The 15126-nt window shown below is 41.9% G+C and overlaps 1 protein-coding gene across 4 annotated transcripts in view; it reads right to left on the bottom strand.

Annotated features, from left to right (window-relative positions):
• LOC134360004 (cohesin subunit SA-2-like) overlaps positions 1 to 15126 on the bottom strand; it is a 109499-nt gene that overhangs the window by 10849 nt on the left and 83524 nt on the right. For all 4 annotated transcript variants that reach the window (XM_063073977.1, XM_063073976.1, XM_063073979.1 and 1 more), the window contains exons 26-32: positions 12953 to 13045; positions 12480 to 12648; positions 11958 to 12082; positions 8664 to 8765; positions 3648 to 3793; positions 2976 to 3104; positions 2560 to 2759 (exon numbers count right to left, since the gene is read on the bottom strand). In XM_063073977.1, coding sequence (XP_062930047.1) covers positions 2560 to 2759; positions 2976 to 3104; positions 3648 to 3793; positions 8664 to 8765; positions 11958 to 12082; positions 12480 to 12648; positions 12953 to 13045 — 964 coding nt within the window. The remainder of the gene's footprint in view (positions 1 to 2559; positions 2760 to 2975; positions 3105 to 3647; positions 3794 to 8663; positions 8766 to 11957; positions 12083 to 12479; positions 12649 to 12952; positions 13046 to 15126) is intronic.

Below are 15126 nucleotides of genomic sequence, written 5' to 3'. Positions count from 1 at the left end.
TTGCCTGAGGAACCTATTTGAATTCTTTGAGGAGATCACAAGTTGGATAGCTAAAGGGGATGCAGTGAATGTTGTATATTTGGACTTTCAGAAGGCCTTTGACAAGGTGCCACACATGAGGCTGCTTACCAAGTTAACAGCCCATGGTATTACAGGAAAGTTACTAACATGGTTAGGGAGCATTGGCTGATTGGTAGGAGGCAGCAAGTGGGAAGAAAAAGATCCTTGTCTGGTTGGCTGCCAGTGACTACTGGTGTTGCGCAGGGGTCGGTGTTAGCACTGCTTTTAATGCTATATAGCAATGATTTAGATGATGGAATAGATGGGCTTTGTCACCAAGTTTGTAGATGACACAAAGACTGGTGGAGGGGCAGGTAGTATTGAGGCAACAGGTAGGCTCCAGGAGGACTTAAAACAGATTAGGAGAATGGGTAAAAGAGTGGCAAATGAAATACAATGTTGGAAAACGCATGGTCATGCACTTTGGTAGTAGAAGAGGTCTTGAATACAAGAGCAGGGATATGATGCTAAGGCTTTATAAGGCACTACTGAGGCCACACCTTGAGTAATGTGAATAGTTTTGGGCTCCTCATCTAAGAAAAGATGTGCTGGCATTGGAGAGAGTCCAGAGGCGATTCACAAGGATGATTCTGGGAATGAAAAGGTCATCATATGAGAAACATTTGATGGCCCTGGGTCTATACTCGCTGGAATTTAGAAGAATGAGGGGGGGATATCATTGAAACATTTTAAATGTTCAAAGGCCTAGACAGAGAGTCACGATAGAGACAATGTTCTCTTGTCCTAGACTCCCCCACCATGGGAAACAACATTTCCACATCTACTCTGTCTAGGCCTTTTAACATTCAAAAAAGTTTCAGGATAGAGAGACGTCCAGTTAAAACAGAGATGCGAAGAAATTTCTTTAGCCAGAGGGCAGTGAATTTGTTGAATTTGTTACCACAGACAGCTGTGGAAGCCAGGTTGTTGGGTGTATTTAAGCCAGAGATTGTTAGGTTCTTGATTAGACACGGCATCAAAGGTTATGGGGAGAAGGCCGGGGAATGGGGTTGAGGAGGAGAAAAAAAGTTTCAGTCATGATTGAATGACAGAGCAGACTTGATGGGCCAAATGGCCTAATTCTGCTCCCATGTCTTGTGATCTTATGAACACCTTAAATTACATGATCTGGAGGTGATAAATAGATGAAGCGGAATACGAGAAATAAAGAAAATGATGGAAAGTAAAGAACTGCAGATGGTGAAAATCTAAGCAAAGATGAAATACCACAAAGACTGCTTTTGTGGGAAGAGAAACAGAACTAAAGTTTCAGGTCAAAGACCCTTCATCAGAACAGAAGGTTGTTAATCTGCAAGGGAGGGTGGTGAAGGGGTGTTGACTCCAAAGGGGTAAAACTAGGCTGACCATGGGAATAAGTGTGCTTGAGGTTATCTGGTCAGTGAGTGAATGGGAGCAGTTAGTGAGTAAGAACATGGAGAAGTGCAAAATGTAAAATACAGAGCAATAAGATAGACTGGGAAAATAAAAACAAACTGAGCCAATGTCACAGTTAGACGACTGATGCAGACAGATAAATCAAATTCCCTTAAGATGGAGAGTTCAGTAATAGATTCAGAAGACTATAACATGCCCAGATGGAAGATTAGGTGGTGTTGTTCAAGCTTTGATAGATCTCACTGTAACACTGCAGATCACAGACTGATGGGTCAGACTGGGCATGAGATGGAGAATTGAAGTGACAGGCAATGGGAAGCACAGGACTGTTCCCTTGACTGAACACAGGAACTCTGCAAATTGGTCACCCTATCAGAGTTTGGTTTATGCAGCGTAAAGGCCAAAAGAAAATGCTGCAACCAAGATGCAAAATACCATAAATGTTGGCGACGTTCAGCAGTTCAGGCAGCACCTGCTGATAAAAAAAAAACACCATAAACCCTATGGGTTGACGATTTCTCATGAGAAGAGGCTAGTTTTGAAACAATTGGAAAGGTTGCATCCTGAGGGTGGCAATGACCCGAGTCAGAATGAGATGCTATTGTGTCAAATGTTGGCCTTCATTGCAGCAGTGGTAGAGGTCAAACACACAGATTAGTTTCCATAACATTTTAGATTTCTAGCATTTGCATTACCTTTCCTTTCTCTTCTCCGTACCTTTTTAAATTTTCAGACAGATAGGCTATGATTGACAAGCCTAGAATGGAAGAGAGAATTATATTCTATCCCTCCACAGACATTTGCCTTGTTTTCACCACTCTTCGCCTGATTGTTACTAAAATTTTAACCTAGTTTGTCTTTCTACAACAGGTGCTGCGCAATGTGCTGATTATTGCCAACATTCTGTTTTCCTACACAGCAGCACAGATCAGGAAGTGATGCAGAACGAAGGAAACCACTGATTGCACTGACCAATCACATCCCAGCCTCTTGTTCCACACACCCTATACCAACCACATCCTACCCAAGCTGGTAATTTCCACCCATCTCCAATGACCACCAGTTCTGAATGCAGTGTCCCTTCAATGCCAATGATCCTCTCACCTGTACCGTCCATTCGTCTTCTCTTGGCTGAAGTTGTAGGTGCTCTTTTGTTGCGTATGCTCCCTGTCTTACCACTAATAATGGACATGGTGTCATCATCACCTCGTGCAAGCAATGACTTGCGGTACATCACCAGTGGGAGCCACACTTCTGAGGCAGTATTGAGAGGAGCTGGGAAGTTCTTGTCCAGGTAGGCAAGCCTGCAAAACCAATGACAGATTCAACAGCAGCTCCATCAGGACACGCTAACACAAATTTAACACAACAAAGGCCTCTGAGACTTACAACAGCAACTCAGTAGGACAATGTTAGAACCAGTTCCACATTATTAATGCACAGACAGAAGACCAAACCCCAGCCCCAAGAGCATTAATCACCATCCCATTCCCCAGCCAGTCAGCCCCACGCTCACTCACACAGCTTTTTTGTCCTGTCGCAAAAGCTTGCACGAGAATTCACTTAGAATTTCAAGAAACGGCAGGTTTAATGGGGAAGATTCCAAACCACTATGTTGATGCTGCCGAAAGGCGAACTTTATTCCATCCCTGGAGAAGCAGATTAAGATCAAAGGAATTGATCATTATACAGCACTCAAAAACATGCAAGTCACACAAGATAAAAAATAAACTGGACCCAAAGAACAAAGCATTAAATACATTAATACTAAAATACCTAATGAAATAAATCAGAAATCTAAAAATACAAAATGATATAAAAACTGAAGACGCAAAGATATTCATAAAGTTATTCTTTCTTTTATACATTAAAAGCCTGTGGCCTGTGAAGCAACATTTTCCCATTGTTTCTAATTTGGGTGAAGCTGGGCAACTGCTTGAGAGCTTCAGAAGTATCTTGTACCTAAAAAACACTTGGTACCCAAAAGGATTACCCTTCACAACTTCCCACTTTCCAAAAAACAAACATAAAAACTACCTACCCCGGCCCCACCACTAGAATCCAATCCTTACCCAAAAATCTCCAACACTCCATATTTAACCAACTCCCCTACATTCACAGATTCTGTTGCTGGTTCAACCGCCTCCCCACCACTTCCATCGGGTGATTCAGAGGCAAACTCCATTACTTACAAGTGTAGAGATACAACTGATTGTCTGCTCTTCATCAGGTCCATGCCGAATGTTAGGGCAAACCTCCTACCCAGGTCTTTAATGGCACTGAAAGCCACGGAAGAACGATTAGCGTATTCTTGATCTTGTAGAAGTTCATTAAATAACTGGAGGAGAATAAGAACATAACACAGTCAACATAAAAATGCAGTAAGCAAAATAATTCCTTTATTTGAGGAGTGAATCTCTCCCTCCCCAAACCTGGTACCCCTCCTTTGCCATGCAATCATTTCATCATGTGGAATGAATGTATGGCTAAAGAGCATGTGGAACTGTAATTCAGAGATTATTCTAGCGGTCCCTGCAATGTGGTCCAAAGTAAGAGTTATTGCGGGCTGTATCAGTGTCAGAGCAGATGCCATTTTTAAACAGCAACATCCCATATTTTGAACTGCCAAGCACAGAAAGGCCCATTCACAGAAACACCTACTCAGGCTAATCCTTCTCCCCATAATTAGCGCTTTGAAGTCATATTCATTTCCAGCTCAACTCAGAGCTCCAAATCAAATCACAAATCAACTTCCTTGCTGGTCTCATAACCCTGTACCGCTCCCAAACTGCTGTTCTGCATTTTTCCTTTAAATGTTTGCAGAAGTTTACATCAAAAGCTACAATCCATTTCACCAATCAAAACATTTCCCAGTTCAAGAAATATTAGACATTCTGCCATAACTTTACCATCTAGTGATTTTAATCCAATGAAATTCACCATGAGAATCTGTTGAAACCTGAGAACTAGTATTGTCATGATCTTCTCCCTAATCAATAATGCAGCTCCATCTCTTGACTAATCTCCACTTTTATCACACCAAAAGTATTTGTATCCCGGAACTTTGAGCTACCTACCAGTCCTGCCCATCAACCATATTTGTGTAACAGCTACAATACTTCAGGCCCATGTGCTGATCCATGCCCAGGGCTCATCTGTTTTACAGTTGAGCTTCATTCATTAAATTTAATTGCAGTTTAGTGCATTAAAAACCCTCCTCACTCCCTGCCCTGTCTACTGGACTTGCTAACTTTAACTTATGTTCCTAATATGCTGTGTTCCTAAACCTTAAGCTTCTTTCCTTCTCTTGACAAGAGATGGTTCATATCACTTGTCAACCATGGTTCCTTCACCCTACCCCCCTTTTCCTGTCTCAATGGGACAAACATATCCAGAACCCAATGCAACTGCTCCCTAAACAACCTTCACATTTCTGAGTACAGCGTTCCCAATTTATGCTCCCTAGTTCCTGCGTAACAGCATTATAATTTTCTCTTCCCCAATTAAAGACTTTCCCATACTGCCTGCTCCCTCTCCAAGGCTATGGGAAGGGTCAGGGAATTGTGGGCACTGTCTCCAAAATGCTCACCAATTGTGAGATCTGACACCAGATCTGTTTCATTGCCAAGCATCAGATCCAGCATGGGCTCTCCTCAAGTCAGCCTGTCTACGTATCGTGTCAGTAATTCTTTCCAGACACCAAATTTCATCCCATTTAAACCCTTTTCACTACAGAGATGCCAATCAAAATTGGAGAAGTTGAAATGACCTATGACATTGACCCTTCTATTTTTTGTATCTTTCCAAAATCTGCCTCCAAAGGTTGCTACTGGGGGATTCAATAGAATAGTCCCAATAGTGTGATTGCTGTTTCTGACTTCCACTCACACTGATCCACCCCCACGACATCTTCCCATTCTGCAGCTGTGTCACTATCCCTGATTAGCAATGCCACTCCCACATCTATTTTAACCCTCTATCTTTAAGATGCCTAAGCTACCGAGTACCTCTATTTACAGTGACTTGCACGAGAATTTCAACTTACTTTTTGCTGAATACAACAAAAAAGTCAGTTTCCTTTGAGAATACTGATGAAAAGTGTTCATTGAAGACCTCACCTTGGCTTCTTGCTCTACAATGCCCACTGTTCCCAGTGGGCTCGTCTTTCATTCCTTTGTCGAAAGTAAAAGCTTCAGATTTACCCTATTCCTGTTTGCTAGTGATATCTTTTCACCACTTTCCCTCCTAATCTGCTTTTCAAGTGTCACCATATACTTTTCTTGATGGGCCTGTCCTGTTTTTAGTTAGACCATAAGACATTGGAGTAGAATTATGCCATCCAGCCCATCAAGTCTGCTCTGCCACTTAATCATAGCAGATTTATTATCTCAACCCCATTTTCCTGCCTTCTCCCAATAACCTTCGACACCTTGACTAACCAAGAACTTTTTTTCTACTTTAAACATACCCAATGACTTGGCTTCCACAGCCATCTGAGCCAATGAATTCCAGATTCACCACCATCTGGCTAAAGAAATTCCCCCTAATCTCTGTTTTAATGAGAACTTTCATCATTCTTCTAAATCCCAGCGAGTACAGGCCCAGAGCTTCAAATGCTCCTCATATGTTAACCTTTTCATTCCCAGAATCATTCTCATGAACCTCCTCTGGACTCTTCAATGCCAGCAAATCTTTTTTCAGATAAGAGGCCCAAAACTGCTTGTAATACAACAAGTGAGGCCTCACCATTGCCTCAGCATTCTATTCTAGTCTTCTTGAAATTAATGCTAATATTGCATTTGCCTTACGTACCACTGACTCAACCTGCAAGTAACCTTTAGGGAATCCTGCATGAGGACTCGAAGTCCCTTTGCACCTCTGATTTTTGGATTTTTCCCCCATTTAGAAAATAGGTTATGCCTTTACTCCTTCTACCAAAGTGCATGATCATACACTTCCCTACACTATGTTTCATTTGCCATTTCTTTGTCCATTCTCTTAATGTGTCTAAATCTTCTGCAGACTACCTGTTTCCTTAACAGTACCTGCCCCTTCACCTATCTTTGTATCATCTGCAAACATGGCCACAAAGCCATTAATTCAGTCACCCAAATCATTGGCATATAGCATGAGAAGCAGCGGTCCCAACATCAATCCTGGCAAGTGCAAGTAACGCATTCTGGGAAGTCAGGTAAGAGTAGAATTATACATATATGATGTGGTGCTAAGGAATGTAGATGAACTTAGAGTCCAAGTCCACAGTTGCCTTCATGGATCAGGGCTTAAGATATGCGAATGGTATGCTGGCATTTATAGCAAGAGGATTCGAGTACAGGAGCAGGGAGGTACTACTGCAGTTGTACAAGGCCTTGGTGAGACCACACCTGGAGTATTGTGTGCAGTTTTGGTCCCCTAATCTGAGGAAAGACATCTTTGCCACAGAGGGAGTACAAAGAAGGTTCACCAGATTGATTCCTGGGATGGCGGGACTTTCATATGAAGAAAGACTGGATGAATTGGGCTTGTACTCGTTGGAATTTAGAAGATTGAGGGGGGGATCTGATTGAAACGTATAAGATCCTAAAGGGATTGGACAGGCTAAATGCAGGAAGATTGTTCCCGATGTTGGGGAAGTCCAGAACGAGGGGTCACAGTTTGAGGATAGAGGGGAAGCCTTTTAGGACCGAGATTAGGAAAAACTTCTTCACACAGAGAGTGGTGAATCTGTGGAATTCTCTGCCACAGGAAACTGTTGAGGCCAGTTCATTGGCTATATTTAAGAGGGAGTTAGATATGGCCCTTGTGGCTACGGGGGTCAGGGGGTATGGAGGGAAGGCTGGTACAGGGTTCTGAGTTGGATGATCAGCCATGATCATAATAAATGGCGGTGCAGGCTCGAAGGGCCGAATGGCCTACTCCTGCACCTATTTTCTATGTTTCTATGATATAAATGGTTGGGATGTTATACTGCAATTTTACAAAACACTGGTTAGACCACACTTGAAGTGCAGAGAAGATTCACTTGGATTGGACAACTTTAATTATGTGAAGAGATTCATCAGGTCTCAGCCCGAAATGTCGACTGCTTACCCTTTTCTATAGATGCTGCCTGGCCTGCTGAGTTACTCCAGCATTTTGTGTCTATCACTGATTTCCAGCTGCAGATTTTCTTGTTTCTGATTCGACAGCTGGAGTGTACAAACCTTCTTTCCGTGGTAGGATTTTAAAAAAAGGCATGGGTTTAAGATGAGAAGTTTTAAAGGGGATCTGAGGGGTAAATTTAAGTGGTGGATATCTAGGCATGTTACAAGAGAAGGTAGTGAAATAGATAAAATTATTTTTTTTAAGAGGCATTCAGCAGACACTTAAATGGGCAAGGCATACAAGGATATGGTTCCAATGCTGGGAAATGGGATTAGTACAGATGGACAAAAAAGTCAGCATGGACGTGATCAGTTGAAGGACCTGTTTCAGTGCACATACACATAAATATATACATACATATATACACACACACATAAAAAATATATATATATAGACACACACACACATATATATATATACACATACACACACACACATATACATACACATCTGGGGTGCCTAAGACTTGTGCACAGTCCTGCTACCACAAAAACAAATTTCATGACATGCAAGTGATGATAAACCCAATTCTGATGTGTCTCGATTGTGGACTGAGAGTGGGAAAGGGTCAGGGAGAGAATCATGATTAGGAAAAGGGGAAGGGAGAGGGGAGGGAGCCGGAAGCACCAGAGAGGCATTCTGTAATGATTAATAAACCAATTGTTTGTTATCAAATGATCTTGCCTGGTGTCTCAGGGCTGGGTATGTCTGCACACACGCCACCCTGGCACTTGTCCACTGCCACCTGTCCCACACCCCTCCCCTGGCGCTCCACCTTCACCATTCCCAACGTCCTTTGCTCCAGCCAGATTTACAAACTTGCTCTCCGCTCCACTTTAACAAGTACAGTACTGTCCAATAGTCTAAATCTTGCCTTAGACTTTTGGACAGTACTGCATATATTTAAAAGGTTGAGCTCTGCACGATAGTGTGATTTTCAGCGACAAGTCTATTCTCTGGCACATAGGGTACAAGGAGATGGGATTAGAATTAGGTTGGTTTGCTCAGTGGAGTGTATAGCTGTTTATTGAACTATAACATGGTAATTGTGCTGATCCACTCACCTGCTGTAAGCTAAGCAGCAGTGTCTTGGCACATTCCACCTTATCAATCTGACGGGCCTTGCTCAACATCTCCTTGATGATGTCTCCATAATCACTGTAGTACTGAAATGAAGAGCAGAGTTCAGTAGCCTTACCAAAGTAGTGCTTTTACATGTACAGTGGCTCAGAGCTGCCCAGCTTCCTTGCTTCACATTCACAAGCTGGCCATGCTCTCCCTCCACCACTGGCCCCCCCCCCACCAGGATCTGCAAATCTTTCTACTTAACATCTTCCACTACATTCAAGATCTCCACCTGCTGCCCAGTGCAGTCTTCCACCCCTCCCAAATCCACCTCTCCATCCACCCAACACTACATTCCCTACCAATAAATGGAAATTTTTAGCCTTTTTCTCTTCAAATCCATTTGTTGCATTTCCCCTCACCCACTTTTAACCTATCTGCCAATTATCCTGGACAACTTGTACCCTTGTTCACCAACTTCCCATGCAGATCTAGTCTCTTAATCCTAGCTACCTCCCTACATCCTCACCCCTACCAAAATATGAGCAACCCCTCCTACCATGACTCCATAAGCACAGGTGGTCCACAAATTTTGTTTCCAGCTAGTGAATAAGTACAGTCCAAGCTTACTAAAGAATGCGAGCCTTGGTTCATTCAGATTTCACCCAAACAACACTAAGGCTCACTGTGGGCCTCACTGCCACAACACTATGGTTCAGCAATAGGAAGTCATAGCAGAGTACTGCATAAAACCACTTTGGGAATGCTGACTTTTATGCTTATCTACTCTTTATCCCATTGGCTGGCATTAGGCCCACATCCCTCTACGCTCTTCCTATACCAAGTACTTGTCTAAATGCCCTTTAGCATTGACCTATGGGCACAGGAAAGGCCCTTCGAAGGATGTTGTGCCAATGTAATAAAGCTAAAGACACCTAATTAATCTAATCCCTCTGTCTGCACACGATCTATATCCCTCCATTCTCTGCTCATTTATGTGCTTGTCTGAGAGCTTCTTTAATGCTTCTACTGTATTTGCCTCCATTTCCACTCCTGGCAGCAAATTCCAGTCACCATTACCTATGTAAAAAAAACAAACAACTTTTCCTGCTCATCTCCTTTATTTTATTTAGAGATATAGAACAGAATAGGCCCTTCTGACCCTTTGAGCTGCACTGCCCAGCAACCCTGACAACCTGATTTAACCCTAACCAAATCACGGGACAATTGATAATTACTAATTAACCCACCCAGTACATCTTTAGACTATAGGAGGAAACTGGAGGGCCCAGAGAAAACCTATGGAGAGGATGTATAGAGACTTTTACAGAAGATGCCGGGATTAAACTCCGATGCCCTAAGCTGTAATACTGTAGTGTCACACTAACCGCCATGCTACTTCTATGCCCAGCACAATCAATGTCTGGGTGCCTGCAGTCTCTTTCTTCTCCTCTTTCTCATCAGGAAAAAAAAAGCTTGTACCATTTTTTCCAAGGACATCTTAAACCCCATTGTTATTATTGGCATAGAATATGGTGTGTGGTCACAATCTTATTCGCAGAGTAGGAGAGTCTAAATGTAAAGGGCATAAGTTTAAGGTGAGAGGAGAAAGATTTAAAGGAGTCCAAAGAGACATATCCACCCCCCCCCCCCACACACACACAAAAGGTGGATATATGGAATAAGCAGCCAGAAGATGTAGCGGCAGGTACAATTACACTTAAGACATTTCAACATGTACTTGTGTAGGAAAGATTTAGAGGGATATGGGCCAAATGCAGACCACTGGAACCAACTCAGGTAGGCACCTTGGTTGGTATGGACAAGTTGTGTAACTCTATGGCTTCATCATTGTAGTCTAGTGACCAAAGCTGTGTGCAGTACTCTAAATGCAGACTAACAATGTTCATGCAGCTGCAACATGTCCCCCCAACTTATGTACTCAATACTGGCGATGTATGAAGGCAAGCAGACCAATACCGTCTTGACTACTCTACCTAACTGTGTTACCACTTTCAATAAGCTATGATTTGTACCTTTAAGCCCCTCCTGTAAATCACAGGTCCAAAGGTCCTTGCCGTTGTCTCTCCTTTCTACCAGAAATTTACCCTCCAAAGTGCATTACCTCACAATTATCTGGATAAACTCCATTTGCTACAACTGCACAATTCTCCATTTTATCCATGCTCACTCTATCTTGATACAACTGCCTCTGTTATCTACAACTCCACTGATTTTCATGTTGTCTGCAAACCTGCAGGCTACCCCCAGCACACATTTAGGTTGTGTTGGTTGTAAATGCAAATGACATTTCACCATGTGTTTCTATACTGTAAGTGATAAATAAATCTGATCTAATAACTTACTGTTCAGACCATCTACAACAGCATCCAAGAAATTTAAATAAGCACACCTCTGCAATTATCCTCTACCTCCTATCATCAAGCCGATTGTGGTTTTTGTTTGCCAACAGGCCTCAGGCCCTTGTGGCTTAACTTAACAGACCAGTTTACCATGCAGTCAGCTAATGACATTAGCTATCCTTCAGTCTTCTGTCACCTTGTCTGATGCAAAAACCTCCAGATATAGTCAGGCCTCGGGGATTTATCCATTGAAATATGGTCCAGTAATAGGCACCACCATAGTGTGGTGGTTAGCTCGACAAAATTATAGCTCAGGATGATGGAGTTCGGAGCTCAATCCTGGCATCCTCTCTGTGAAATGTGTGGGTTTTCTCCAGGTGCTCCGGGTTCCTCCCACAATCCAAAGATGTACCAGTTAGTAGGTTAATTGGTTATTATAAATTGTCTCATGATTAGTTTAGGGTTAAATTGGGGGTTGTGGGCTCAAAGGTCTGGAAGGGCCTAATCTGCACTGTATCTCAAAATAAATGAACAAATAACATTAAGGTTCCTGACACTTCCTCCCTTCAGAATACCAGCATACCTATTGCTTAACTATTGAGCTTACCCATCCTTCTCCCTAGTGAATATCAATGAGAAGTATCCATTCAGGATCTAATCCTCTTGCCTCTAATTATTTTATGGCCCCCCCCCCCAATTCCTTTCTTAAATTCTTTCCTATAAACCTCAAAACACTCACCTAATACCAATTTCCTATACCTGATACGTTTCCTTTGGCTAACAAAATGTTCTGAAGGTTTGATCAAGCAATCAAAGATCTCAAATCTTAACATCTTTTCCTCTTAACCTTGTGGTAACATGCTGTCTTTGAACTCTTAGTATCTCATATATTAAATTCTTTCCACTTACCTGATGTTATCAATTCCCTACCTTCATGTAGTGTTTGAAGATGTCAGCTGCAGTCCTAAGATCCACCATGTTGTAGATAATGAGCTTACAGAATCCTGCTAGGAAATTTCTCCTCTTATGCAGCATCTCAATCTTTACTGTCTCATCTAAAACAAACAAAAAACAAACATGGCATTATGACCTCAGGGCAACCCTGTGACAACACAAGATAAAAACACAGTTGCACTCAAAGCTCTGAGAAATCCAGGGAAACCACGTGAACAGTTATAAGGCAAATAATATTTATGCCTCTGTGTGTGCAGGGGAGAGCAAAAAGAACTGAAAAATATTTTGGGCCTGTGCTCAGTTTTAGGTGTTGTGTACAACCAGTATAGAGGAAGCACAGGTGAACATTACAGAAGCAAACAAGGAGAAGAGATCTGACGTTGGGTGTAATTGGGAAAAATCAATAGAGTGGGACAAGGGCAGAGAGTGGAGAGGACCAGAGAGATCAGACGGGCAAGTAGTATTCTGTAGTGAAGAGTAATTGAAATTGCTCCTCACCATCTCCATCCTCCTCTGATTCCACAAACACATGGTCCATGACGAAGCTCAGCAGCTCAGACACCAATGACATGTCTGCTGTGAACACCAGGGGCTGTAGTTCTTCATTACCATCCTTTGTCATCTGAGCACTGAAGATCACCAGGAGGTCACACAGCAGGGTGAAGGACTGTGGCAATTGAAAGAATTAATAATAAACTTGGATCTCTGTTACAGATGCAAACGGCACATGACAATCATTTACACAGGAAAGATGGGCTGTCTAGCTCTATCCCCAAAGTTTATTCTTTCTGAATGAGCCAACTGAAGAGACATGGAAACATTCTGTAAGCCAGGCAGCACCTGTACCTTTCTCTTTCCACACACCTAACCACCTCCCAAATTCGCAACCAGTACACACTGGGTTTTCAGGATTAGTATGTTGATTGGTTGTGGGGATGTTTCAGTGTACATTCTCCTTGGTACTCACTAACCTGTTCTCTCACTTTTGAGCTGACGTTGGACAGGCCGTGCTGACACGCTGTGAATACTGTGTTCCGTTGCTTCCGGAGTCTGATGAGTTGCTCCTGGGGAGATCATCAAGTGCACATTAAGTGACAATAACCCAATTTCTTTCCACCGTGGCGTACACTTCCAAACTCCCACCTCACCACAACAATCCTAGACAGCACTTCCTTCAATCCTTGATCAGCTGATGAGCCAATTCCAGACAATACCCGAGCACTGTTTACTGCAAAGGAGGGCTGGACTGATATTGGAGATGGGCAAGTTGTTTTATGAAGAAAGATTGGACTGATTAGGCTTACATCTGCTGACTTTATCAAAACTCAAGATCCCATGAGAATCTTGATCATATGGACATCGGGAGGTTTCCTCTAATTATGGGAGAATCCAAAATTGGAAGTCACCCATTTAAGAATACACAAAGCTTTCCCCGGTGACTTGCAAAAAAAGGAGATACAAAAAAGATTTGGTGGACTGATTTTAGGTATGGTTGAGGTCAAGTACTATATTTAGAAGAAAAGGAGATTGCAGCAAAACACAAAAAAGCAAGAACTTTACAGGACAGATACAGCCGAGATGTTTTTCCTGACCCAGGAGTCTAGAACTTGAGCCATAATTGTAGAATAGACTGTTTAGGACTTTGATGGAAAATTTTCTTCATGCAGACGGCAGTGAATCTTGGGAATTCTCAATGCCAGAGTCTCAACTAATTAATTTCCTTCAAATCAAAGATCAAAAGATATCAACACACTAAGGGAATTTTGCGATCATACCATTTTATTGATCCCGTCACTAATACAGATGATCTTGATGAAAGCCAGTAATCACAAGGAGGGGTGGGGCAGAAGTTATATATTTGTGTGGATTCTAATCATGTGGGAATGATATGAGCAAAGGTGTCGGTGCGATCTTTAGCATTCACAAAGACCATTTCAGAAAGTGGTCTTTGGGAATGATTCTGGCAATAAAATTTTCTCCATGCTGTCCGTTGAAAGAAGATAGACAAATTAATTGGCTGCATGATCTATCACTTCAGGCAAGCCATGTTGAGAATTCCCTATTGGACCTTCCTCATTGTTGTCAGTCACAGCCAGCCACACTGACCCTACTTCCCTGCAACATGTTTCAGGGATGAATCAAAATGAATAGTAAGTATTCCCTTGGGAAATGCCTGCAAAATGTTGCCACTGGCATCATTGCTTATTTTGTACACATACAAAGTATTAGCTTTTTGCTGCAGTGACACTACAAGATGAGGATAACCACAAGACGGTGTCCTTGCTATATTCTTCTATGTATAAATTATGTTAAAGTTCATATAAACTTATGTTTATCCTCATTTTGTACTGCATTGTTGCTGCACACAGCTAATTTTCATGGTATTGATAGCCTAGATACAAATGAACTTTATTTACTCTAAAGCTCACCCAAAAACAATTTTGCTTTCGGATAGTACGGCCAGGTGGCTTGCTGTGATATGCAAAAAGGAAGATTCAGAGTATTAGCAGAGGCAGACAAAAATATAAGCATAAAAATTCATCAAATATTGTTCAATAAACCTACATTATTCCTCACATTTCCAAGTTTCAAGTAGTTGAAGATTCAGTACTGTTTTCATTACACTGAATTGATTTTGACAGGATTAGCAAAGATGGAGGGAGGAGGATGGGAGTGGAAATGAAGGAATTTAATTTAGTTTTCAGTGGTCTGTTCATTGAAGTTACGTGATTTGAAGCTACACGATTTCAATCACAGAGGAAAGGTACAATCAGCAGAGGTGCACATGCCAGAAATGGTGATATTGAAACAGTTTGCTAGAAAATAGTCTTTGTGAGTGACTCAATTAGTTGAAAACAGTTGTCAATTAGGTAGAGGTAGGTAAACAACATGTTAGAAAAATAGAAATGGTGTTATGGAGGCAGACAATAATACAATAGGACAATTTAATACAGTAGTTGATATACAATGATAGCAGCAGAGCAAAAAATATTAATTAACTCTAACCTGATCACATGAAAGGTTTTCACTGAATTGGAAACAAATGCTTATAATGGAATGAGATAGGCCAAAACTACTGTTAGTGGGATGAGTTGCAGTGTAAAATGGGGACAAAAATAAAAAAAAGGCGATGAATACAGGACTG

Source organism: Mobula hypostoma, chromosome 21, assembly GCF_963921235.1.
Source record: "Mobula hypostoma chromosome 21, sMobHyp1.1, whole genome shotgun sequence".
NCBI classification, from domain to species: Eukaryota; Metazoa; Chordata; class Chondrichthyes; order Myliobatiformes; family Myliobatidae; genus Mobula; species Mobula hypostoma.
The sequence above is the reverse complement of the archived record's forward strand: the minus strand, read 5'-3'. Positions and strand labels throughout refer to the sequence as shown.